Source organism: Mustela lutreola, chromosome 4 (genome assembly GCF_030435805.1).
Source record: "Mustela lutreola isolate mMusLut2 chromosome 4, mMusLut2.pri, whole genome shotgun sequence".
In the NCBI taxonomy this organism is placed as follows: domain Eukaryota; kingdom Metazoa; phylum Chordata; class Mammalia; order Carnivora; family Mustelidae; genus Mustela; species Mustela lutreola.
Window position 1 is genome coordinate 41,962,911 of NC_081293.1, and position 27,037 is coordinate 41,989,947.

The following is a 27,037-nucleotide window of genomic DNA, read 5'->3' on the forward strand; positions in this document are numbered from 1 at the left end:
CCAAGTGGCACAGCTGGTGGGTGGGGAGCAGAGTCGGAACCCAGAGTCGTTGTCGGAGGGCCTGCTGCAGAACCAGGGCTCTCCAAAGCCTCGTTATTTTGTGTGCTGCGACGGTGGACGAGTGAACTTCATCGCCGCAGCGCGAGCCACGGGGACCCGGAGAGGAGAGTCCGCCCTGGGAGCTGGGCAGGCCCCAGGAATGTGGATGGGCGCCGGGCCGGAGCGGGGGGTGTAGGGGGGGACCTCACGCTGCGGGGGGCCGCGGAAGGTGCACGCGCACTCCTAGACCTAAAAGTGGCTTGACCAGGCAGGCCGGCGTGAAGGTTCGGGTGCTGAGCCCTCCATCAGACGCGGCGGCCAAGGCCTTAGCCGGGGGCCCTCTCACCCTACACTCCCGGAGCTGGGGGCCCTCGCACCCCACCCCACCCGAGCTGCTGGGAGCCCCGGGCGCCCCGTGCCGCCCAGCCTGGAGCCCTGCAGTTTCCGGGCACGCACCAGGGGCTCCACTCTGGCGAGCCTGGCCGGGGCGGAGCTGCGGAGTCCGGGGGTTGGCTCCCAGACCCGCGGTCTGTAGCCAGAGCCCAGCGAGACCAGGGACCGCCCCCGCGCCCTCCCGACGGCCCCCGCCGGGCCTTAAAAGCCTGCCCCGCAGAGGCTGGAGGCGCGGAGATACGTGCGCCCCGGCCCCGACAGCCGGCCCGAGCAGTCCCATGGCGGGTAAGTGCCCCTCGCCGTACCCTCGCGCCCAGCGCTGCATCCGGGCCCCCTGCCCATCCCCAGCCGTGGCCGCACTTTGCCTCTCCCGGCCTGCCCCGCCGGGGCGCAGCCCGTACCCTGCCCGTGGCTCCTAGCGCGGGGCGAGGGTGAAGTGGAGAGGGAGACTGCTCCCAGACGGTTGCGAGGCAGAAAGTGTGGGGATCTGGCCTTCTCACCAGTCCCCTCGCTCCAGACCCTATGCCAGAAGCCCCTTGTCCACAGTGACGTAAAGCAGGCACCTTCTTTGTCCTTGGAGGGCAGCCGGCGCCTGGGAACGAGCGTCTCGGTGCTCTCAGCCGGCGCTGAACGCGAGTGGATCCGGCCAGGCCCCCTCAAATGATGGGGTGCAGGCAGTCAGCTGTCCTTGTGTCTCTGTTTCTCGCACCTACTGCGCCCTTCCTCATCGACACTCCTTTCCGTTGTCTTCAACTGATCCCCCCTAAGTGGCTTCATCTTGATAGAGGGTTGAGGAAAAGGATTGGGTTTTAGAGAACGTTACAGAATTCAAACACGAGCCCAGTCTCTCAGCAGGCCCCAGGACCAAAAAGGACAGGGATTGCAAACCAGGGCATCATCCCTTCCTGGGCTTCCTGTAAGTACAGAATGGCCACACTCAAGCTTACCTTCAAGGCTGAACCGGAAACCTGGAAAGATAAAGGTTCTGGTGAAAGCAGATGGAATGTCTCATCAGGAGCATGAGAAAATGGTTCATTTCAGCCAGAATCTCAAGCCCAAGGCCTGCCGCTTTCCAAAGCAACAGGAAGCCTGCTTCTGTGTCAGTTCTGGAGTCCAACCCAGGGGGTGGGGTTGCTGCCCACATTCTGCCCCCTACCTCCTGCAGGCCAGCGGTGCGAGGAGGAATGCCTTTCCCCCTGGCATCACAATCCGGGTGGTCTCTGCCCCCAGAGAAGGTGGCCCTGGTAATTGGGGGCCTCGCTGGGGGGTTGCTGCTGCTACTGTTGCTGATCTGGGTGAGCTGCTGTCTCTGGAAGAAGCTTCGGACCCTGTCCACCTATGAGGAGCTGCCAGGGAGCACCACTGCCTCCAGCGTACAGGGGGGCAAGCTCTACCCCCCACCTGCCAGGACGCAGACAAGCAGGTGAGGCAGGATGTGGAGTTTCCCTTGGTGGGGGGTAGGGAGGAAAGTCTATTTTGTGGGGCTCCTCCTCTATGCCATTACCATGCTACAAAGCAACCCCAGAATCATCACGACAAGCTCTGGGACAGGCATTGTGAGGCTCATTTTCCAGATAAGAAAACAGACCCAGAGGACATAAAGCAGGCCTAGTAAGTGCCAGAACAGGCATTTGAGTCCGGGCAGAATGACTCCGGAAGCAGTGCTCCTTCAGCAAGTCTCCACTGGCTGCAGATGGGCATAGCTGTTAGCTTTGGTGGGGGGATGGTGGGGGAATGTGGACCCAGAAAATAGTGCTCTTGCCTCCTCCTGGCTCCTGCTGTTTTTTCTTCCTCCAGCCTCCAGCCCTCAACCCCTATGGGCTGAGCGCAAGGAGGCCACAACGGTCACTTGCCACCAATATGTATATCATCTCCCCACCTCGGGACAGGCCTCCAGGTGTGCCATTCGTGGTGCCTCCTTCCCTTCAAGACCAAGACTGGGTACCCCTACACCGTGGAGAGTGGGCCCAGGCCCTACAGGACCCTTGCCTCTCCCCAGAGTTCCTGCCCCGCCCCTCCAGTGGCAGCGTTGGTGAGTGCTGGGGTCAGGGTCTGTTCAGGCCAGGGTGGGCCCATTTGCTTTCACGGGCCTGGTTCTGGAAAACCGCCGGGACCAGCAGCCCTCCGGTAGTGCCCTCCGTGACCAGGTCCGCTTATTCTGGGGGCAGAGACCACCAGGACTGTGATACATGGGGAAAGCCCACACCACTGGCCTCCTGGGGGCAGAATTTAGGCAGCAAGCCCACCCCCCTAGGCTGGACCACAGGAGTGAAGCAGAAGCAAGGTGGCTGTTGGTTGGGCTCTGCTGGGTCTCAGCAGTAATGCCATTTTCCTTGCAATCCTAGTGCTCTGGGCAGAGTTTTCTGGTTTCCGTTGAAAAGAGTTGCCCAGTGACCACTCTTTCCAGGTACTTGGGTTTACCGAATGCCTGCTGCACCCCCAGCTTGTGCCAGATCTGGCCTCAGGTGCCGTTGTGGCCTTAGACCTACCTCACCCCATGCCTCTGTGGGGGAAGAGATCCTTGCCCCGTCTTACACATTCATAAACAGAGGCTCGGAAAGTTAAGAGTGCCCTGCTCAAGGTCACAGAGGCAGTAAGCAACAGGTCTGGGATTAGAACCCAGAGCGCTCAATGAGTTTTGTTCTAGGCTGATAGGTTGCGTGATCCAGAGGGCAAGTGGTAGGAGCCGAGCACACAGCTTTCTGCCTACCGCTTTGCTCTGAAGACCTCCCAAGATACCTTCCCAGGAACCAGAAGGGATCAGCTAGTCCCCTCTAATTTGAAGAGGAAGAAAAGAGGCAAAACTTCATCACTGAGACATCCTGTGGACCCCATGGACAGGAGCCAGGCCAAGAGCTGGGCACTGGGTCCCCCCCACCAAGCAGGCCCTGACCTAGGGGTTGGAGTTAAATGGAGTTAAATGGGCACTCTTTTGGGGGCCTCAGAGGGGAGCAGGACTGGATATACCATGCCTTAGTGCTGGCAGGCTTCCTGGAGGAGTAGTCCTAGAGAGAGGGGCTGTGTCCAGTCTAGAGAAGGGTGTGGGTAGGATGTGGTAAGGAGAAGCCAGAGAACTGTCTCCTGGAAGCTCAGGCAAGAAGAGATGGGCTGGGGCAGGGGCGATGAAGCCCAGAGCTTGCTATCCACCTCCCACCACTGTCCCTGTCTTCCTCGGGCCTGGCAGACCACCCCGCCCCTGTGTTATAGGAAATACAGGCACGGTGGGGACCATCAACCCAGATCTATATAAGTTCCTGGAGGACAAGAGTGAAACCAACTTCCCTGAGGGCTGCCTGGGACGGCTGTGGTTCTCCGTGGAATATCAGCAGGATGCCGAGCGGCTGTTGGTGGGCTTAATCAAGGCTCGGAGGCTGCGAGCCCCCTCGGAGAGCTGCAGCCCCCTCGTGAAGCTGCACCTGCTGCCCGACGAGCGGCGCTTCCTCCAGTCGAAGACCAAACGCAAGACCTCCAGCCCGCAGTTTGATGAGCACTTCATCTTCCAGGTACGACCCCTGCAGCATATAGGGTCTGGCCTCCGGGGAAGGAGCAGCCAGGGTCCAGGTTACCCCAGCCTCCTGTGACAGCTAGGGCCCTGAAGGCCTCCCAGGCCCGTGCTGCCACCAGGTCTACTTTACCTGCCGGACAGGTCAGGGTCTGCAAGAGCCCTATTTGGGGGGTGTGGGGGCGAGCGAGGGAGGTGAGGGGTAGAGGGCTGGGCTCCCTGTTTCAGGGGTGCCTGGAGGAGAGAAAGAGAAAACACATCCTCGGACCACCTACTGGATGCCAGGCTCTGGCCCACGAGGCTCTGGAGAAGCAGTCCAAAGCCCTGGAGCCTTAGGGGGTTTCTGGCAAGGTTATCCAAGAAAGGCAGAGGGTGAGACCCCCACGCTCCCTTAGAGCGGGGGCAGGAACTCGCCTAGTGTGTCGGAGGCCAGTGCAGGGTCCAAGAGCCATCGTGCAGCCCGTGCTGCCTTGGCTGCCCTGAGAACAGGCCGGCTCATGGTCTGCAGGTGCAGAGGCTGTCAGGGCACTGAGCCAAGCCCACAGGGGCCTGGGAGTCTAAGCAGGTGACTGGGGGCCCTGATGGGAAACCAGGCATCAAGAGCTGCCTTGAGGCCTTGGACAAACATTTTCAAGAGCCAGGCAGTAGGCTGGCTGGCAAGGTGAGGAGAGGCCGTTCAGCATCCGGGAAGAGGGTGATTGCTGAGGTCAGAGCCTGAATTCTTGCCTTCTTCTGGGCCCGAGAGCTGGAGCTGCATGGAGAGCTGGCATGGGGCCCAGATCCCGCCTGTTTTGCTGGGGGGTCAAGGCTGCGGGTGTTCACAGGTGACCTTGTTCTCCTCAGAACGTAAAAAGCCAAGACATGTAGCCGTGCTGCCCAGCGTGGCCACGCAGCGTGTTCACAAACTTCTTTCTGTTTGTTCATCGCTTCCCTGACCAGTCCCCACCCCAACTTGATCCTGGCCTCTCTGTTCTTTGAGGGGGAAGGAGAAGGAGACGAGGAAGAGAAGAAAATCTGTATTAACTGAGCATCTGCCACAGGGTTAACACTGTGTTTGGGGTTTTACAACTCAGAGAGTAGGAACTATTTCAGGTGAGGAGACTGAGTCTCGGAGAGAGGTCTGGGGTGCCCAACTCAGACGGCAGAGCCGGGCAGGTTCCCTGGGCTCCGGTGGGGGACTTCTCACATTTTTATGTGCAGGCAGATCACTTGGAGGTTCTGTTAAATGGTGGATTTCCTTCATGGGCCTGAGGTGGGGCCCCATGTCCTGTATTTCTAATAAGGTCCAGGGGAGGGGTAGACACTGTTGGTCCTTGAACTCACTCTGCAGGGCAAGGCTCTGGCACATGTTCCCACTGCCACTGGTCCCCGGGGGATGGGTCCCCTGACGATGTCTGGGTTTGGGGGGGGGGGTGCAGGTTCCTGGCTGAACCACTTCTCACCAAAATCTCCTGTGTCGAGAACAGTGTACCACACCCTCCCATCATCTGTTTCCACGCCTGACCCCAGCTCAGACCCTCATCTCTCCCAGGTGTCCAGCAAGAACATCACTCAAAGGGTACTCAGGTTCTCCGTGTACCACGTGGACAGGCAGAGGAAGCACCAGCTCCTGGGCCAGGTGTTCTTCCCCCTGAGAAATGAGCCCCTGGCCGGTGACTGCCCGCATGTCATCTGGAGAGACCTGGAGGCTGAGAGTGGAGAGGTAAAGGTCAAGGTCACCAAGCATATACTTTTGTGTGTCAGACCCCCAGGGGCAGCCAGCAGTGTGGCCCAGTGCCTGCTGGCCAGCATCAACCCAAGCAAGTGTGACTTGGGGTCATGAAACTGGGCTGGAGCGGCCTGGGACCAGGGGGCAGGGCAGAGCTACCCTTGGGAAAGGAAAGGTGGCCTGAGGTTCTTTTGCCCTGGAGACCAGATTACCTGGATCAACTTGATTCCCTTCCATATCAGACACCTGTGAAAGGTGATACCCCAAATGGACCAGGCTTGCCCTCTCTTCTCCTGACCCCTCAGAAGACCCAGGCATCTTGAAAAAGGCTTTGGAATCCCCTAGACCTGGGTTTGAACCCTCAGCTCTGACACTCACTACTGTGTGAGCTTCAGCAAGCCCTTTCCACTGTCCAGACCTCAGTTTCCCCATCCGTAAAATGCCGTTGGGCTGAAAGGAGACACCATGGGTGTGTAACCCAGGACCAGAGCCTGACTGCTGGGAGGAGGCCAGATACCGCGGCCTCTCCAGCACCTGCTGAGTGACAGGGATGCTTTCCTCCGGGCCTCTCCAGCCTCCCTCCGAGTTTGGAGACCTGCAGTTCTGTCTCAGCTACAATGACTGCCTGTGTCGCCTGACTGTGGTCGTGCTGCGAGCCAAGGGCCTCCAGCTCCAGGAGGACACGAGTTTCGTCAGTAAGTTTTCCTTTGCAGGGCGGGCCCTGTCCAGTGAGCTTGTGGCCTGGGCTGGAGTCTGACCCCTTCCTCTGGCCCTTCAGTTTCTGCCTGCCTGTGGCCCACCATGGAGTGCTCACTACCCTCTGTGGACGGCTGTGATGTGGGAAGCCACTTCCTTCTATTGAACCCAAGACTGTATCCCCTTGGCCTCCACCAAGACCCCTAACATCCCCCAAGACCAAGTCCTCCCCTCTCCTTTCCCAAGGCAGCATCTTGGCTCCGTAAAGGTTCTGTCCCTCCTCCTCCACCTCTGCCCTTCCGTGAAGGATTCCACTTCCTCCGGGGCCAGACCCCCTGCCCCACTGCCCCCTGGGCAGGCTCCCTGTACACCAGGCAGGACACTGGGCAGAAAGGAGACGCTTCAGGCTGACAGGGAGCGCAGTGCTCTGCTTCCTCTGGGCGCCCAGAACCCAGCAGCTGGAGGAGTGGAGTCCCTGCTCTGGCTCACCGAAATGTCCTGCCCTTATGAACCCCCAACGCCCGCCCCCCGGCCCCGCAAGCAGAGTGGTAGCTATCAGACCCCTGTGTGTCTCCACATCTGGGTCACCATAAGCAAGTTGTCATTCAACCTTCCACCATGGATCTAAAATTCATGTGAACCCCACCCCCAAAACCTTGACCCTCTGAAGAAGAAGGTGCTTGAGGAGCTCCAGGGAGCCAGTCAGGCTCTGGGAAGCAAGGGCCAGTGGAGCCATGATGCACTCAGGAGGCACAGAGGAAGGAGATGGAAGGGAGCCAAGTATTTCCTCGGGTGTAAGCCCATACACTAATTGTCCCTGTTTCCTCTTGTAATTGGTGCCCTCTGGCTGCAGCAGAAGGGGCCTGATGCCCAAGGTGGGCGTGTGGCCTCCCAGCCAGACCTCCCACAGGCCAGAGGCTGGACCCTGCCTCTCCCTCCCAGCCCAGCCCACTGTATGCCCTGCCCCTTAGGTGTGTTTGTCAAAGTGTCTCTGATGAACCACAACAAGTTTGTCAAGTGCAAGAAGACTTCGGCGGTGCTGGGCTCAGCCAACCCCGTGTACAGCGAGACTTTCAGCTTCAAGGCCGATCCTGCGGAGCTGGACACTGCCAGCCTCAGCCTGACCGTGCTGCAGAGCACCAGAGGGGAGAGTAAGGCTGCTCCCCCACCCCCCAGGCTCTTTGGGACATGGGCACAGGAGGAGCGTTCAGACAGTAGGACCCGCAGAGAGAGGTTTCTGATCTCTGCCTAGGGCAACTAGAACTCAGAGAGGCTGAGATACATGCCCAGGGATACAGAGCTTGAGAGTAGGAGAGCCAAGATTCACACCCATCTTTGCTCAGTTTGTCTCTCCGTGGCAACGTACGGAGAGGTCAAAGGGCAGCTTCTGCTGGCTCTCCACTTGGGCTCCCTTCTCCCCCATCTTCAGTTCCAGAGCAAAGCCAGGACCCATTGGGGGCTGCCTGCTCCTGCTTCAAGAGGGAGGGGCTAGCTCCATCCTCTGAGAAGAAGAGTGAGACAGGGAAAGAGAAGGCACTGGGGGTACTGCCCAAGTTGGGTGGCTTCTGTGCTCTGGAGAATGACGGCGTTTTTCCCTCCCCCACAGACAGCCACCAGCTGGGCCGGGTGGTGGTGGGCCCCTACATGTACGCCCGAGGCAGACAGCTGGAGCACTGGAACGCGATGCTCAGCAAGCCCAAGGAGCTGGTGAAGCGCTGGCATGCGCTCTGTCCCACCCCTGAGCCCTGACTCGGCTCAGGACCTCCGTTCTGCCTCCGGAGCCTGCCCTCCCCTGTGGCAGCCAGGAGCCTGGACGGTCGGGCCAGCATCTCCTTGGGCTGCCAGGGCGGCCTGAGCCAGGGCAGCGTGCGTGCTGAGAGGCAGGAGAGAAGAGGGACCAGCGAGCTCCAGCCGGGTCAGCAGCATGGCTGGCCACCACCTGCCAGCCTCAGAGACCCTCCCATCTCCCTCCGTCCTCCTCTCTCTGTGCTGCTGCCTGGGCTGCGAGTCCCAAACCATGGTCAGCACAGTCCCCATCTGGACTGGGATCTCAGGCCTTCAGAAGAACTGTTCTATTCAGTGATAGCAGAGCTGTGTGTGCTGAGCAGAGACCCGAGCTCCACCATTCTGGAAAGCTGACGGTAGGTCTGTGCTGGACAGGCACAGTGTCTCAGCTGTGGTCTTCCTGCCTCCCGCCAAGCAGAGAAAACAAACTGCTCTGGGGAAATCGTGGGGGGTGGGGGTGCCCAAAGAGCTGATTCCAGCTGGCCCACAATAAAGAGTCCCGTCTGAAAGTTGGGGTGGGTGTTGGACACATTGGAATGGAACAGCCCCCAGATGCCTGCGCAGCACAGCGTGTCTACAGCTCGGGAGAGAAAGCTCTCAGGGATCGAGACTCGCCGGCTTCAGGCCTGGGGAAGAACACTGCCCACCAAGTGGACATCCACTCCCTGTACCAGGAGGAGGCCCTCACCTGTGTTGGGTCCCTCCCAGGGCCATGTCACATCCTGCCCATGGCCCGTCCTCCCCAGAACCCAAGCCTCACACCCCTGGTCTTCCAGCTGGCTGTCCTATGGGTTTCTGTGGTCACCCTGGTTGACAGCGTTCAGCTCGCACAACTCACTTTGGGCAAGAAATGGCGAAAGCACGCAGCCAAAGCGCAGCCCCCAGGGCTGAGAGCTTTCCCTGTAAACCCAGCGATTTCGTTAGAATGACTGTGTTGTGACAGGTGCCCACGTGAGGCTCATCGAGTTGAGAGTCCCCACAAATCCCGGTCATCACCTCCCCGTGACACTGTCTTCAGGGTAATGAGCCTTTACTGTGTTTATCACTGTTACTGAACGGGTAGCTTGTATTTTCCCCCACATGCTTTTGAACTTGTGGGGTCAATGCACTGTGACCGTATACCTGGAACCAACTTCAAACCCGTCTCATCTCTTATGCAGTGAACAACTTCAGCAAAAGAAAGTAGTGAGCATTATACTCGAGTGTGCCTCTTCGATCTCACTCCCGATCTCTGTCCATGCACAAAGACAAGCTTTACCTGGCAGTGGTCCGTACAGACAGAATTTCACACACTTATTTCACACACACATTCCAACAAAGCCCACACTCCAGTCATTGCTAATAGCATCAGAGCACACACATTCTCTCTGTGTGTCTAGTAGGCTACTAACCTAGAATGGTTTCCATTTCACCCGGGGTCCCGAGACAAGAGGTGCCAGCCACCCCCACATTTCAAGGTGACATTCATGCCTACTAGGTGGCCTTTCCAGGGCCACTTGGAAAAGCTGGTAAGGATCCCTTGGCAGGACAGAGTGGACCGGTGTGTCTGATTCACAGCTGAAAAATCTCAATGGCAAGAGACTGACAGTTCTCTGCTCCAGAGAGAGGAGGAAGGGGTTGCTGTATGGGGCTGAAATGTCTACAGACGTGGTAAGAGCAAAAACTACACAAATGCTTCCAGTGGACCAGAGGGAGCTGGCCTGGGTTGTCTCCGTCCTCTTCTACCCTTCTACCCTCACCTACCAGGTGATCCCTGCATGTCTACTTTATAAGCTCTCTGTCTTTCCACTTTGCAAGTCCTTTGAATATCCACAAAGTATTTAAGGATTGGCTTGTCAATTGCCACACCAAAAAAGTGTTTGAGTTTGACTGGATTTTGATGGAGTACATAGGCCAGTTTGGGACCCATTTTCTATCCCTACAATATTGAAACTTCCATCCATTAACATGGTATGTCCCTCCGTTTCCTTTGGCTGATCTCTCCTTACCTTCAGTTTTTAATGGTATTGATATCATTCATTTTAATCCCACATATATCTTACACCTAGCAAGACATTGCTATTATTATTATGTTCAGTCAATTCCCACCTATATTCAGTCACAGAATTGCTCTTTCTTTTGCTTTTCATTCTTTCCTCCGTTTCTGGGATTCTGAGATCGTGTTCCTCCTACTTGAAGAACTCTTTTTAGTATTTCTTTTAGTGCACAACTGTTCACAGCAAATTTTCTTGGTTTTTGATTAGAAATGTCAATTTCAAGTTCATTTTTAAAGGATTTGGGGGGGATAGAATTCTAGGCTGACATTTTCTGTCAAGAGTTTTTAAAATGGTGTTCATTATCTTCTTACTTCCATCATTGCTGTTGACAAGTGAGTTATCATCTTTTGTTTCTCCTTGGAAAGTAATGCATCTCCCTTTCCTTCCCACCCTTAGCTGCTTTTAATATTTTCTCTTTATCTTTGGTTATCAGGAATTTGAGTATGGTATTCCTCCAGGCAATTTTCCTTTTATTTATCCACCTTGGGAGTAGCAAACCTCCGTAAGTTTTGGAAAATTCTCAGCCCATACTTCATATACGATTTCTGCCCCTTCTTCCTCTCCTCTTCTGAGACTCCAATTACATACCTGGTAGCTCTCCCGGCAGCTCCTGCAGGACTCTTAGGCACTGGGCTGCCTTTTCCACTCCCTGCCTTCTTCCATTTTACTAAATCTTTCTTCTGCTATGTCTAATTGTAGTTAACCTATATGCTGAGTGCTTAATTTCAATTACTGCATTCTTTCAGTTTTAAATTTCCATTTGATGCTTTGTGATCAATTCCCACTCTCTGATGAAAGTCTCTGGTTTGTCAGTCATACCAATACCTGTGACATCAATGGGTCAGTTTTACTGTGTGTGTTTCCCTCTTTGGTTCTGTCACTTGGAATGTTTGACAATATATTGTCCAGCACTGACCATTGTGATAAATTACGGGTGCCCCAGGAGACGGTACTCCTTCGGAGAGGGCTTACTGTATCCTCTGGCTGACAGAATGCGGAGAGGTCACCTGAACCCAGTGCAGTAGTGAACTAACTGGAGTCTGGGTTGCAGGGTTTTTTGCTTTTGTTTTTGCATTTAAGAGAGGGCACGAGTTGGGTGGGGTGGTGGGAGGCAGATGGAAAGGGAGAGGGAAATCTTAAGTAGACTCCACACTCAACACGGAGTCCGACACAGGGCTCGATCCCACAGTCCTGAGGTCATGACATGAGCCAAAATCATGACCTGAGTCAGTTGCTTTACCAACTGAGCTACCTTGGTGCCCGTGGGTTGCAGTTGTTGTAAGGTTCTATGACCACCTCTATGACCACCTGTAAGGTTCTATGACTACACCCCATTTTTAGGGTGTAGTCTTCTAAGGGTACCATTTCAATCACCAAATGAGGTTCTGGTGTGTTTACTAGACTCCTCTTCCTTAGTGGGTCATAAACTCCAATTTTTATCTCCTCGGTGTCATGGTATTACGAAAAAAGAAAGCGAGAGAGAGAGAGAAAGGAAGAGAGAGAGAGGAAGAAAGGAGAGGAGGAAAGCCCTGCCATCTTCCATGAGCTTTCTGCATAAATTAATTCATAACTTCATAATCAGCAAATGCCTCAAAGGGAAAAACCCTAAGTGTCAGAATTACTCTTCTATCTCTTTTCTGTTCAACCTCTTGCCTCTTTAGTCCCAGCTGCTTTGGCAACCTCAAACTCCAATTTTTTGTCTTGTCTCTCCAACTCCAGCCACTCTGCTGCCTTTACTCTCTCTAAGCCTCAGCCCTCTGCCCAAAAGGCCAGCCCCTTAATGAGAATCAATGCATTGCCTGAAGGAATAAAGTGGTTCACAGAATGTCAGCTCACCTCCTTGTGTTGTCCTCCTTCAGAGATCATGGCTTGTCAGCTTGTCGATTTGGGAGTTCTCCAGTGACTTGAAAAGAGGTTTTCTGTATTTTATTCAGCTTTTCTAGTCATTTATCGGCATGAACATCCCTCTACCCAACACAGTAAAGTAACATTTTTCTCAGAATTCCCAAAAAAAAGAATTCTCAGCAAAGACTGATTTTATACAAGGTATTGGATTACATGATTCGTTGGAAGGCTGGTGAAGCCAGAAGGAGAAAATTGCTTGTGTCATCTGTTTTTGCGATGATCGCATGTAACAAACATTCACAACATCTCAGAGTTGTACTGAAATGAGCATTTACTTCTCATACATCTACGGCCAGCTGAGTGTGAGCCCGTCGAGATCAGGCAAGCCACTTTCAAACAGGGGGTCTGGAAGGGTTCAGGTCCTCACCCAGGCCCACTCTGCATTTGTTCATTCTGAGCACAAGCTGGAAGGGCAGCAGCTCCCCGGGGTAAGGGGCTGGTTGGGGGGGGGGGGGTGTCTTTCCAAAGAGAAGGCAAAAGGGCAAGCACAGCTCCACTCTCTGCTGGGTTTACTTAATATCTCATTGACTGAGCCCTGCTGTGTGGCCAAGTTCAAAATCAAGGGGCAGGGAGGCAAACTATGCCTTTTTATGAGAGGAACTGCAAGCTGCATGGCAGTGGACATAGCTGCAGGGAGGGGTGGAGAATTGGGGTGGTCATTCAGTGCACTTCAGTGATGTGTTGTAGAGATGGGGACCTCCGGGGGCCTGTGTGTGGCTGTGCAAGGCTCTCTGAGATGAGGAGACCTCAGGACTGGGCATCTGCCACCAGGCCTCAGAGCCGCTGCTGTCCACTGCTTCCCTCTAGTGATGAGTGCCCAGAACTTGCACAGCCACTTGCCAGGTAACTTTTTTTTCACTGTGGAATTCCAGATTACTGCGAGAGCCTGGAGCATGCTGCTGGCCAAAGTAGGAGAGTCCAAGGCAGAAAAGGATGATTTTTACCCTCTTTCTGCTGTCGAGTCTCACCCAATTATCTCACATTTGGCAAACTCAACCTGGAACACTGTTCATAGGAGAGTCTAGGAAATCTAATTTCCAGACAATGTAATATAGACCTTTAAAGGCGATGGGGATGGTGCTGCGTCCCGCCCCCCCCCCCCGGGGGTAAACTGGGGTCGGGGAATCTTAGGTAAGAGATGGCAGATCTAGGAGGCTCTTGAAGTACCCACATGAGTCCTCCAGCTCATAACTGTATTGGTCAAGGAGGATGTCCCCTGCCCCTTAGGCGGCCTCCTGGTTGGGCTCCTTCCCTGCCCCTATTAGGTTGAGCAGAAACCTCTGTTCACAAGTTGGGGGAGTGTGGAAGCACAAGGTAGGAGAAATAGGGAAATTGTGCTCCATGCCCTTCTCCGGTTGCAGCCTTCAAGGGGCATGAGCAAGCGTGAGGGTGGGGGTGAAGGGGGAGCTTAAATTTTCAATGAAGTTGCAAGTTCAGACTACACAACATTGGACATTTTAAGTGCTGAACACAATGTGCTTTCGTAAGTAGAAGTTACAGGAAAAATTTACTGCAACCTAAGAGTGATCAAAAAAGTCATGCGCTCTGCCCTAGATTTTATCCAAAGGGCAGGGAGAAGCAACCTGCCAAGCAGGTTTGAATGGGTCACTGGAAAAAGGGGGAAAAAAAAAAAAAAGATGAAGTAGTTTGCTGATTATATTCCATAAGCCAGGCTCTTTCAATGTAATGGATGTATTTCTTAATTGAATTTAGTATGCTATTATGGAGACAGATCATAATATCTGCCTCTTGTTTTTTTCCTATTTTAAGTATAGAATCGTTGGCCCAGGTCACTCCTCCCCTTCCTGCATGAAGCTTTATTTCAAGTAGCATGATTCTCAAAGTGGGGTGACTGTTAAGATGGGGTGCAGGGAACTAGCCCTTGGGAAATAGCCTAGGGCTTTAAACCTCAGCTTGTCACATCCATACAGCAGCCCACGAGGAGCTCCCCCATGTTCAGAAAGGATGAAAGTGAGCATGGGGTGGGGGGGATCATTTCTCAGGGCTCCAGAGCCAGGAGGTGGTGGAGCTGGAATTGCAAGCAGATCGCAGATGTCCAAAATGGTATCACGGCTACATACTGCCAGAGGGACCTCAAAAAAGCCGTAGGCAACACCAAGTGCCGTTACACTACCACCACGGGCCGTGGGAAAGGCCCTTCACATGCGCAGTCGACAAGCCGCTTCTGTCTGGGCACCGTTAGCGGCCTGTGGGGCCGTCCTCGTGTCCACCCCCCCCCCCACCCCTGCCAGCTTCCCTCCCTCTCCCCCTTCCTTCTCCCTCCTTCCTTCCTCCTTTGCTCCCTCTCCCACCCTTCGGATTGTGTAAATTATGTGTTTATCTCCACTGCTGATAAAGTGTAATCCTGAAAGTGACCAGATTTGATTCTTGTCTTCCTATTGTTTTTGATAATCTGCTTTTATTGGTTTGCTGACTGACTGACCTGATATGACAAACTTCCAGAAGGCAGATGATGCAAGCTAGACAGTGGGAGCCCTGGAGCAGATGGGAGGGAGGGGGGAGCTCTGGTGTCCATGTCAGGAGGGTCCTGGGAACATGACCAGACCGGGATGCAAAGTGGCCGGGGAGCCGCGAGTCCGGGACGTGTGGCAGGGGCACACCGCCATCCAGTGTCCCCACACCCGCGGCGTGACTAATGTGCCGCCACTGAAAAAGCAAGGAAAGCGCCCACCTCCTGCAGCGTGTCTCCAGCGCCCTCTGCTGTTCAGCCGCGTACTCATGCAGAGCATGTATTAAGGACGGATTTGGAGCCCCGAGGAAATTGTTAACTGGTAAACCAGCCTCACCAGACTCTTTTCTTGCGCCCCCTCCCAAGCACGTCTCTCCCTCCCCACCAAAATAACCACTAACCTGTTTTTTGTGGAAATAACTTCTTTGCTTTTACTACGTAACCATGCAGCCTTAAATGCCATAGCCTTTTTTTGTTTTGTTACAAAGCTCATATAGGGAACTAGAAAGGAAGCACTATTTTGTATTTGGCTTCTTTGACGCCACACGATGAATCGAGATTCATTATACATTGTGGGAGGAGGGAGGGGTTTAAACCAGAAGTAGAGTTGCTGGATCCTAGGGTTTGCATATCTCCCCATTTAGTAGATAAAGCCAAACTGTTCTCCAAAGTCCATGTTCCAAGTTCACATTCTCACCAGAAGTGTATGAGTTCCCATTGCTGTTCCCATTGCTCTACATCCTTGTCTACACTTGGTATCATCAGTCTTTTTATTATAGTCATTCTTTATAGTATGGAGAGCTATCCCTCGTGGGTTTAATTTGTACTCCCCTAATGGCAAAGGAGGCTGAACCTGTTTTGTATGTTACTTGGTCATTCCGATCTCTTCCTTTGTGAAGGGCTTGTTCATGTTCTTAACCACTTTTCTATTGGGTTGTGGTTTTCTTATTGATTTGTAGAAATTCATTTCAATTAGATATACTACAACTGTTTTCTCCCATTGTTTATTTAAATTACCAATATATTTGCAGTTGATTTCCTCCTATTTTTATGGCTCTCGGTTGATAAATAGAAGTTTTTCATTTTAATGTAGTCAAACGAAGCAATCTTTTTGTGTCCTCTTTTTAAGAAGCACTTCTGTAGGAGCGCGGACAATACGGACTCCATCTTTGGCCCTCCATCTTGTTCGTGTCCACACAATGACCTCTCTCGGGACTACGTGTTCGAAGCCCTAGGTTAATGTATGCCCTGACCGGAATGTGAGAAGGCTTGTTCTTGTCTCTGCTAAAGTTGTTTAGATAATTAATAGAGATAACATAGTTCCTAACCACCCCACCTCCCATTCCCGCACACTGTTGGCGCCACAAGGTCCGGTCAGTGTTAGACCCTTTGACTTAACTAAGGTGCTCCCTGCACATCCCCTCACTGTATAAAATTTGTGGACTTAGGTCTGGGCTTTGGGGAGAATAGCTGTGCAGCTATTGGCACCATCCTAACTCCCACATCAGTAAGTCAGCCTGAATAAAACTGTGCAAACTGTACAGAGTGGCCGGTTTTATTTTCTGGTCTCAAAGTGCCTTCTCAGTTTGGAGGACACTTTACTCTCCCTCCTCCATCTTCTCACACTTTCCACACCTCCAGATCATGAAGACATTCTTCTATACTATTTTCAAGAAGCTCAATTATTTTGCCTTTCACATTTAAGTATCTAGAAGCTACTTGAAATAGAAGCTTGTATAAGTTATAACACTGGATTTGAGTTTCTTACTTTTTTTCCCATATTGGATATTGAATTATCCAAACACCATTTATTGAAAAGATTATCCGTTTCTCCATTAGTCTGCTACAGTACCAAGGAAATAAATCAAGCATCGTGTACGTTTGAGTCTGTTTCTGGGCTCCTTCTGCTACATAAGTAAATTTGCCTATCTTTATACTAATACCATCATGTCTTAATTACTCATGTGTAATGTCAACATCTGCTTGGCTAAGTCTCGGTCTGGTTCTTCTTCAAGAGTGTCGACTATATGGGCATGTGGCATTTCCATGTAAATTTTAGAATCAGCTTGCTAAGTCCCTCCCATCTCCCAAAGAGGAAGGCTGTTGTGACTTTGGTTGAAATTGCCTAGAGTCTAGAAGTCAACTCAGGGAGGGATGCCTGGGTGGCTTAGTAGGCTAAATAAAGCCTCCGCCTTCCGCTCAGGTCATGATCCCAGATCCCAGATCCCATGAGGATACAGGCTCCCCGCAGAATTACTGGGACCCTCATACACGGCTTATGTGTGAAGTTGTACAACTCCGGAGCACTCTTTGGCAGTTTCTTTTGAAGTGAAATAGATACCCTATAAGCCAGCAATCTCAGTCACAGGAATTTACCCCCAACCCCGTAGCCAAATCTGAAAACATATGTCCACAACTGGACTGGCAAAAAAGATGTTCATAGCAACTACTCATAACAGCCCCAAACTAGAAACGACCCAAATGACCTTGGATTGGAAAATAGATAATATATTCCTACACTGGCATATTACTCACCAATAAGAAGACAAACTAGGGGTGCCTGGGTGGCTCAGTGGGTTAAAGCCTCTGTCATGGGCTCGGGTCATGATCCTGGGGACCTGGGATCAAGCCCCGCATCGGGCTCTCTGCTCAGCAGGGAGCCTGCATCCCCCCCCCCCCCGCTGCTCTGTCTGCCTCTCTGCCTACTTGTGATCTCTCTCTGTCAAATAAATAAAATGTTAAAAAAAAAAAAAAATGAACTACCGAGTCACATAAAAATCTGGATGAATCTCAAAAACACTGTTGTGAGGAAAGCAAGTCACAAAGGAATATAAACCATACGATTTTACTTACCTGACATTCAAGAGCAGATAAAACTAATCTATGGAGACAGAAATCAGAAAAGTGGTTTCCTAGCATGGGTGGGGATTGACAGGAAGTGGAAATGAGAGAAACTTTTAGAGAGATGGAAACCTAAATTTTTTGATTGGGGTATTGGCTACATGAATGCATGTATTTGTCAAAATTCAGCAAGCTGTATATTTAAGATCTGTGCATTTTTTCTTTGTATAAATCTTAATTTTAACTCCAGGAAAAACAATCTGATTGGCCCAGCTTGAGTCAGGTAACCTGCTGTCTGTGAGTAATCAGTTTTTGCCAAGGAATCAAACCAAACATAGACGCGGCCCAGAGAAGGGGTAGGGTTGTGGGCTCCGCTGCCGCCCCATGAAGAACCTGGTGGTAGTTTCTGTGATCAAAACCGTATTACCTTTTCCTATATTTGTAAGAAATCTTTTTAATATGGGGAATTTGTATTTTTCAGGAATTAGGGAAATTTTCCTAGTACTTCCATCAGATAAAAACAAGCATAAAGGAGAAGGTAAAACCAGGCCCCAATCCCCCAACCCAGGGTAATCACTACACCATTTTGGTCAGAGTCTTCCACATGGTATGATCACAATGTTACATAACTTGAATTGTACTACACACATTATGTAAATAAGGACAATCCCTCAGCTTATCTGCTGTCTGGCTATGTGGAGAATTTGCACTGTGTATCTGAGCAGGGAGTGAAGTGTGTCAAAGAGAGAAGGCAGGATGAGGAGAAGGGCTGACATCTGGAGGGAGTAGAGCGGTGGCAAAGACCAGGCAGGAGCTTGATCTCCCCTGACGAGAAACCATGCAGATGCTGCGTGAGGAGGAGAAGCCTTCCAAAGAACTCAAGCGCATGTTCTAGAAAGAGCAGCATTGGGTGCCTACTGCACAGAAGGCACTGGCGGTCAGGACCACCCCAAGAAGGGACCACAGTGGGAGCCAGTTTGTCATGAAACCATTGTCCCTGGTTCTGCTTTCCTCCCTGCCCCCAGTCCCTGCAGGAGCTGGGCCTCCGGGGATGGGGAAGAGACTGGGGAGAAGTTGTCTCACTGTCAGTTCATGCCCTCCTGCAGCCCCAGAAAGCTGAGTGGGAGCCAAGGGAAACCGGGCTGTCCCTCCCCCTCCACTTGGAAGCAGACGGCTCACCCTTAGCAAATGTATTCCTTAAGTGGATGGAGTTAACTTCCCGATAACAAACCCAGTTTAAGACCCTCAAAGACAGAATAACAAGTAATTGACAAACCTCCCCCTCACCTATTTCTTACCCTACTGGCCTTAAAACAGGAAACACAAACACTTTATTCTAATTGTTCTGATCTGTGAACCATGTTTCATCATCTAGAGACCCTCCAGGATGCAAATTCATCATTTAAAATCAAAGACATAGGGATGGGATATTTTCTGTTTCATTCTATATCGTTCTGAGAAACTAGAGATATTTTCTTCTAAGAAAGCCATGTTGTCACCTATTCAGGTGAACCTACATTAATGGAAGACTAGAATCTGTCCCTCTCAGCTGAACTGTCAGACCTGAAAAATGAGATTTACCGGGGCACCTGGGTGGCTCAGTGGGTTAAGCCTCTGCCTTCAGCTCAGGTCATGATCCCAGGGTCCTGGCATCAAGCCCCATATCAGGCTCTCTGCTCAGCAGGGAGCCTTCTTCCCCCTTTCTCTCTGCCTACCTCTCTGCCTACTTGTGATCTCACTCCCTCTGTCAAATAAATAAATGAAATCCTGAAAAAGAAAGAAAGAAAGAAAGAAAGAAAGAAAGAAAGAAAGAAAGAAAGAAAGAAAGATGAGATTTACCTAAAATGTCTGCCATTGGATTGCCAGACATAGGACTGTTGGATTGGCTGACATTCTTAGACTCCTAGGCTCCTCAATGGAGTTTTATAAAAATCTGTGGAGTATGTTAAATATACTTACCTGTACATCTAGGATAAGGAGTACACCTGGGAGTGATGGCAATTTGTTTAAATTAAATACATGGTAATTTCCTCAGGACAGAGGGAAGTTATTTTCAGCCCAAATAAGGGTTCCTAGAAAAATGGGTTAACCTACGCCCTACATACTAGAAACTGTGAAGAGATACTGGCGGGACCTGCTGTTCTTTGTCTCACTTGAAATGGCTTAGAGGCTTCTACCCAAAAGTGTGTGAAGGCCCTCTATTCCAGCAGGCTGTGTTTTGGTTGATAAAAGGACTAGACCTCATCTTGGGGGCAAAGTGAAGGAAGGCAAGTTTAAGAGGACAGCACTCTCCGTGGGCTTACACAGACTGGGCAGTAATTTATATCAGAATTCCAGATTTGCTTCTACTGTGCTTAGAGTTGAAAGAGCATAGCTTAGAAGACATCACCTCTTGAGATTCATCAGCCATCACATGAGTTATCTGGGAGAGCCAACCATTTTGTTCTTTAAGTACAACACGGGGACAACTTTTTCCCCACTCACCTTACTGGGTGTTGGATAAAACCTCAGGAGTCATTTGATTTAATCTCTTCCTTCCCCAGGAATTAACTCACCAAGTAGAATGCTTGTTTCCCCCACACCCATTTTTGGTCAAGGATCCTTCTCAGGATATACAAACTAACCCACTGCTTCTAGAGTTACAATTGAGGAAATCAGTTCACACTGATAGTCTATTAAAGGAAAAGCACTGGAGGCACTTGGGTGGCTCAGTGTCTTGGGGCCTCCTCCTTCCACGGAGGTCATGGTCTGGGGGTTCTGGGATCGAGCCCCGCATCGGGATCGCTGCTCCACCAGGCGCCTGCTTCCCCCCGCCCCTCTCTCTGCCTGCCTCTCTGCCTACTTGTGGTCTCTGTCAGGTAAATAGATAATATCTTTAAAAATATATATTTTTAAAAAGGCGGGGTGGGGGGGAGCACTGAGAGTTTGTGAGCATGGCAGAAGAGCAACTCTTGAGAAATGTCTATGTGTTCAGTCCTTCACAGAGCGCTGGAACGGAGCGGGGACCTAGAGAGTGAACCTGTAATTCCCAGGGAACATTAGGTTTGCGATTTAATTAATGCCAAGAAGTGCATTTGACTCGGGAATGTGCAAAATGCAGACATAGACTTGATCTGGGACCTATTGCCTTTATTGCCAGACCCTTCCTCTAGAAGCAGGAAAGGAAAAGACCAAACAACAGACAGAAAACCTCACAGAACGTTCCTAGAAAAAAAGTTTTAATTTATATATTTAACACCATTCTCTTTACAAAAATACGGGTAGAGCCCTGTCATTCCTGGAATGTCTTCCTGGAAGTACCGGCGGTTTCCCCATAGGGTCTCAGAGGAGGGCACTGGGCCCCGGCTCTCCACTGTCAGGATACAAATCCAGCAGCGAGAACTCCAGCTGCAGCGGGCAGCTGTTTTCATCCAACACGAAGAGGCTGTGCAGCTTCAGCACGCAAGGGGCGCCGCCGCCCGCCAGCAGCGAGTGCAGCAGGTCCGCAGCCACGGCACGGAAGGTGACCTCCGAGGGAGGCGCTGGGGAACACAGAAACACACTCGCTCTTAGGCTCCCTGCCCAGATGCCAGAAATGCACACAGCCAAGGGGTCGTCCTGCCTTGGTTCTTGAGCCCCAGACCCACCGGAAATTTCCCTGTCTATCCCCTCTCTTTCCAGTCACAGGTGCTGAAGATGCTCTAGAATGAGGGCCCGCAATGCCCACTGATTGAGGACAGGCTGCTCGGACCGGTGGCATTTCCTATTATGACACAGCTCTTGGCTTCTATAAACAACAGAGGAAAGAACTGACACTGACATCTTCCTGAGTCAAGCCTGACTCAGAAAGAGCGCATCCACGTCAGAAAAGCCGTCTCATTTATCCAGTCGACAGCTCCTGTCCGCTATCTAGTTTATATAACAGAACCCTGACTTAGTTACTTAATACCAAATCTTGATAATATAAAAATACTGAAATTACAGAGAGATATCACTGTATTTTTGCACTTGTCTTATAGCTTCCTTTTATTTTATTTTATTTTAGGACATTAAGTCCAGTTCCTGAGCAGGGTGCTAGATGCTAGGCTGTCCAGGCACGACCAACCATGCTCAAACTACACTTGTTCCCCGGCCAACACCACCAGCCCCTCTTGGATTGCCTCTACCGACTCCCAGGCAGCCAGTCACATATTTTTGGCAGTGAGAGAATTCTCTTATTACAATACTCAAAGCTTTCATATTCTTCACTTAGATAAGCTAAAAAAAAATCAAGATTAGAGATAATTTGAATGGTCTGAAGACCATTTTATAACTGGTGCCCACATTTTCACTTAAGTTTGCGATTTAATTAATGCCAAGAAGTACATTTGACTCGGGAATGTGCAAAATGCAGACATAGACTTGATCTGGGAATGGTCCTTCTCTGGGAAATGGAGGCTGATATTGTGCCAAAGTAAAAAGGCAAAACTGAAAATACAACAAAGAATACCAAGAGAAGGAACGGAACAGCCAAAAGAATAAAAAGTAATAAAGATAGTGAATAAAAAAGGACACACAGACTTCCAGTTAGGATGTGAAAAGCTGGAAAGAACATGGCTCCAACCTTAACAATTATTAGAAAAACTGAAGACACTTCAAAGTCACAATTTATGGAGCCTCTAGGACAGCCGAGGTAGTGAGGCAGCCAAGCCAGAGGGAAACGAGAGAGGACGGAGGAGACCACAGGATTATTGCAGTGAGCGGTGAAAGAAGACACGTGCACCCAACAGGCAAGAAGGAAGAATGTGCTACAACTTTTCATGACTCGCTAAAAGCCAAGTGTGGGCCAGTGTCTCAGGTAAGGGGGGACTGCACCCTCGTCCCCACCAGGTGCTCACACACTTGGATCTAGGGCAGGACACAGAGAAAGCTTCCAACAACGGTGAAGTCTGGAAAAGCGGAGAAGCTGCCACAAGGGAAAACACAAAACACCATTCAGGGCTCCTCTAAGGAATGAGAGCCTTAAACTGAGAGAGGAAGGTGGGTAAATCCTATTGCCCAGGGCTGACGGTGGAGGAAAGAGAAAAGAAAAATCCCTCTATCCCTAGGGGAGGGGCAGGAAGCTCCCCATCCAGAGCATAAGTGGTGTCCTACTGCTGGGAGAGGGGAGGACCGCACAAGACCCACCCCCCCACACACCCCCACCACCAGGGATACAAGGCAGAACATAGCTGTCACAGCAGGTGAAGAGCAAGACTTACCTTCTGCCTTCATATTTTTTGTTCCACTCAAGCTAAATTATCCCTCTGCTTTTGCACAGACAGAAAAAAACCCTTAATTTACAGTATTCTTTCTGTTCCAATAAACTGTCGACGCCCCCGAAATGAGTGCTGCTATCTTACCTATAACTCTGTTGAGCCAGTCAGGAGAAATGTTGAAAAGAATCTTCTCCATCAGTTTGGATCCTACGTGGATGCAAACCTCATGTATTCCATCAGCTACGGTCATTACAGCTGGCCTACAAAACAGTAATAACACAGGACCTTAAATAACATGTTCAAATTAAAGGAATGTTTAAGTACAATGTAATTTCAAAGAGCACTAGGTTTCCAAGCAGGGTTCACTTTAATTCCTAAAACAACTCTAGGACATTCTGAAGCACAAAGAAAGCCCCCCTTTTTTTTAAGAGTTTCAAATGATTAATTATTAAATTTGATTTATTCCATATTCATTTTAAAATTTCAGATACTAAGAAAAGAAAACATATTTTTACACCGTTGTCTATATTATTTTTAGAAACATAAATAAAGATCATAATCACAGTATTTCACAGTCACAATTTCAAGTTCTTTTTCCCCACTGGATTTTTCCCTATCAAAACCAGACTGTTTTGTGGGTCAATCAGCAGGGAACTAGATAAATAATTTTCAGTGTGGGCTATGGTGGAGTACTATGTGGCTGCTAAAAAGGCTGATGAAGGTTTATAAGTGCTATTAGGGAAGGCCGGCCATCATGTACTCCACAGAACAAACAATATGAATAACAAAATGGGCAGTATTCTATCTACATATTTTTAAAGAAAGGGATATATATGTGCTGGTGTGGACATGATAAATTACTAGAAGAATATACAAAAACCTCCCATCAGCAAGGAAGTAGCCGCGATGGTGGAGGACAGATGGGGAAGAATTTCCGGCTTCATATCTTCCTCTACAGGTTGCATTTTTTTTTTTTAAGATTTTATTTATTTATTTGTCAGAGAGAGAGAGAGAGAGAGAGCGTGCACATAGGCAGACAGAGTGGAAGGCAGAGGCAGAGGGAGAAGCAGGCTCCCTGCGGAGCAAGGAGCCCAATGTGGGACTCGATCCCAGGACGCTGGGATCATGACCTGAGCCGAAGGCAGCTGCTTAACCAACTGAGCCACCCAGGCGTCCCTACAGGTTGCATTTTTAACCAGGCTCATATTACCTCTTTCAAAGATTAATTGTTAAAAATAAGTTGAGAAGAGATTTTTTTTTTTTTAACTTGAGAGAGAGAGAGGGAGAAAGAGTATAAAGTTGAGAGTGTGCAAGGAGGGAGCAAAGGGAGAGCGACAAGCTGACTCGGAGCTGAGGAGGAAACCCAATGCAGGGCTCAATCCCAGGAGATCATGACCTGAGCTGAAACCAAGAGTCAGACGCTCCGCCAGCTGAACCACCCAGGGACCCCAGGAACAGATTTTAGAAACAGACTCATTAATATAGAGGAATTAACAGTTCGAACAACAGTACTGATTTTCCCTCAAAAAAATCTACTTGCCCTTTCACCCACATGATGATGCTAGGTCTTTCCTCTCTTTCACTCTACACTTTCCCCATGCTCTCTCTCTTCCTCCATTCTTTATTTCGACAAACACATACTCAATATGTACTTCGTGCCAAGCACCGTGCTAAGCACTAGGTGCACACTAGCAGACAAGACAGATCTGGTTCCTTCTCTCCAGGATCATAAGAGTTTAATGGGACAAAAAGACAATAAGCGGGGCGCCTGGGTGGCTCAGTGGGTTAAGCCTCTGCCTTCAGCTCGGGTCATGATCTCAGGGTCCTGGGATTGAGTCCCGCATCGGGCTCTCTGCTCAGCAGGGAGCCCACTTCCCTCTCTCTCTGCCTGTCTCTCTGCCTACTTGTGATCTCTGTCAAATAAATAAATAAAATCTTAAAAAATAAATTTGTACACAAATCTTCACAGTAATATCATTCATAACAGCCAAAATGTGGGACCAGACCAAATGCTGGGATGGAGGGAGGGAGGAAGTGACTGCTAAGGTGATAGAAGCGATGGGTGATGGGTGATGGGTAATGAAAGTGTCTCTAAAAATGGACTGTGGGGTCGTGGCATAAGCCTGTGAATACACTAACACCATGGATCATACATTCTAGATGGGTTTGTTTGAATTCTAGCCCAGTAAAGATGTTTTTTAGAGAAAACATCAAACAACTAGACAAGTACCAATTGCAGCAAGTACACACATGGTGCTGGGTTAAGTCGGCCCCGGTAATGAGGTGTCATTTAAACTAAGACATGGGGCGGATGGAGGGAAGAACACGCAAGAAAGCTTAAGGACAGAAACATCGGGTGTCCAAGGAACTGAATGAAGGCCGAGGGTGAGGGGAGAGGTGGGCACAGAGAGAGGGAAAGCATGGCAGCAGAGTGAAGGGAACCCACCCGGAGGTGTTTAGGTCAGGCCGTGATCACCCGTCAGCTGTGCAGAGCATCCGCGGAAGTGGGCCAAGGCCGAAGGAGGCCTGGTAAGACCGAGCAGCAGCCACGACCAGGTCCACGTGCTTCAGGACCAGCAGGTGCTGCCTTCCCGTTCTGGTTTTGAGATAACTGGGGTTTTGGCAAGGCCAGGTAACCAGAATGTCACATGACCTGCAATGTATGGGGACCCTAACCGTAAGACACTGTCCTGCCTGAGATGTCACTAGTGCCCCTGAGGTTGAGGAGCAGTGGAGATGGGAAGAAGTGGGTGGATTTGTGATGTGGTTTTGGATGAAATTCCTAGGACTTGCCAGTAGATTGGACATGGTGGGTAAGGAAGAAGGGATGATTCAAGTCTATGTGCAGGTGTCTAGGTGAATAGGGGAGCCGGTGAGACCATGCACTGGGAAGTAAGAAACTGGGAAGAACCCAGTTTGATATAGACAGGAAAAATAAGGGAGCCAATCTTGGGTATTTTTAGTGTGGGTTGCCTGAAACACATTCAAGTGAGTAAGTGAGTATCTGGATATTGGGGCTTGGAGGAGAAAACCAGGGTGGAGATGCTGCCGAGAGTCACCAGTACATGGGAATCCTTTGAAGGCGGGAATAAGACTTAAATCATGGAGCTAAGGTTGCCACCAGAAAATCAATTCCAAGTCACAAACAAGCAACACCCAGCATGACTGACCCACTCACAGTATGGGACTGTCATCCCATACGAATGCTCACTATGTATTTCATAAGAGTTGCTGAGTACAAGAAGCATGTTACATCAACCAGCATAACATCCACAGTACGAAGTATCGGGTGAACATATGTGGATACCTAACTCGACTGTGTGGGTCTTTCAAAACTAGGTAGTCAAAGGGGTGCCTGGGTGGCTCAGTGGGTTAAGCCCCTGCCTTTGGCTCGGTTCATGATCTCAGGGTCCTGGGATTGAGTCCCGCATCGGGCTCTCTGCTCAGCGGGGAGCCTGCTTCCTCCTCTCTCTTTCTGCCTACTTGTGATCTCTCTGGGTCAAATACATAAGTAAAATATTAAAAAAAAAAAAAAAAACTAGGCAATCAGCTTTTTCTTATTCAGTTGCTACTGACTTACATAGAATCATAAGTGATAACTCATGCAAAGATTTCTGAATCACGGTACTTGATAACTTGAGGGAATCTCTAATCTCAAGACTTTCTTAATTAAAAAAAAATCTTTTTTAAGAAAACCAAATAATCTGAATCCTAAACCTAAAAACAATTTAAAGGCTTTTCAATAAATAAACAAAACAACTCTGCTTTAGCATGTCTATCAACATTCTAGCAACACAAAACATTTGCACTACATATTCAATGCATTATAGTTTAGAACCATACCTTATAGACCTCATACTGGGTATATCATAGTCAGCTGATAATGATCTGTGAAGTCGTTCTCTTGAATAGTTATTTTTTAGACTGAAGATTCAAAGTCTGTCTGCTCCATAAGGGATATTTATTGGGTAACATTTTTGTCCAATAAATAATCACGTTCATTAGGAACATTAAGAATGATATAAGTAACACACACATTCTGTAAGGAGCCTTAACTATTGATAAAAAATCAATTTTCATTAACTATATTTCTTTTTTCTTTTTTTTATTAACTATATTTCTTATACACCACCTATCTTAATTTTATTTTATTTTCCATACAAGCAACTTTCAGAGTAAGAGCAAAATTTATTTACTTATTTATAACACACATATGTAAAGGGAAATAAGGTTTATGGATTAAGCTTCTATAAATGTTCTCAACGTATACCATGACAACATGCTGAATACATTTGTATTTAGTTTTTAGATACTGCAGTATTTAGAAACAGAAAAGAGCATGAAACAGTGATGATTATTTTATAAAGGCATGTAATTTACAAGGTAAAAAGAAAAAATTTATACAAGCATTTGGACACTGATTGATTGAAAAATGTGTTTTTCACA

General features: G+C 49.7%; 2 protein-coding genes across 11 annotated transcripts in view; one reads left to right on the forward strand and one right to left on the reverse strand.

The window, feature by feature from the left end:
• Window positions 1-296: 296 nt before the first annotated feature.
• LOC131828733 (synaptotagmin-15-like) lies at window positions 297-8,289 on the forward strand. Of its 8 annotated transcripts, none has more exons than XM_059169686.1 (8): window positions 297-717; window positions 1,598-1,855; window positions 2,322-2,464; window positions 3,640-3,935; window positions 5,466-5,636; window positions 6,217-6,337; window positions 7,310-7,489; window positions 7,945-8,289. In XM_059169686.1, the coding sequence occupies exons 2-8, from the start codon at window positions 1,617-1,619 to the stop codon at window positions 8,085-8,087; spliced, it is 1,293 nt and encodes a 430-aa protein (XP_059025669.1). In that variant the 5' UTR covers window positions 297-717; window positions 1,598-1,616; the 3' UTR covers window positions 8,088-8,289. The 8 variants fall into 8 exon arrangements, with proteins under 8 accessions (XP_059025669.1, XP_059025667.1, XP_059025668.1 ...); XM_059169684.1 differs by having other exon boundaries at window positions 298-717; window positions 1,277-1,855; XM_059169685.1 differs by having other exon boundaries at window positions 298-717; window positions 1,285-1,855.
• A 12,287-nt stretch (window positions 8,290-20,576) lies between these two features.
• SHLD2 (shieldin complex subunit 2) overlaps window positions 20,577-27,037 on the reverse strand; it is an 88,495-nt gene continuing 82,034 nt past the window's right edge. For all 3 annotated transcript variants that reach the window (XM_059169691.1, XM_059169690.1, XM_059169693.1), the window contains 2 exons: window positions 22,736-22,851; window positions 20,577-20,896 (listed from right to left, as the gene is read on the reverse strand). In XM_059169691.1, the coding sequence (XP_059025674.1) occupies window positions 20,697-20,896; window positions 22,736-22,851 (316 nt within the window). In that variant the 3' untranslated portion in view covers window positions 20,577-20,696. The remainder of the gene's footprint in view (window positions 20,897-22,735; window positions 22,852-27,037) is intronic.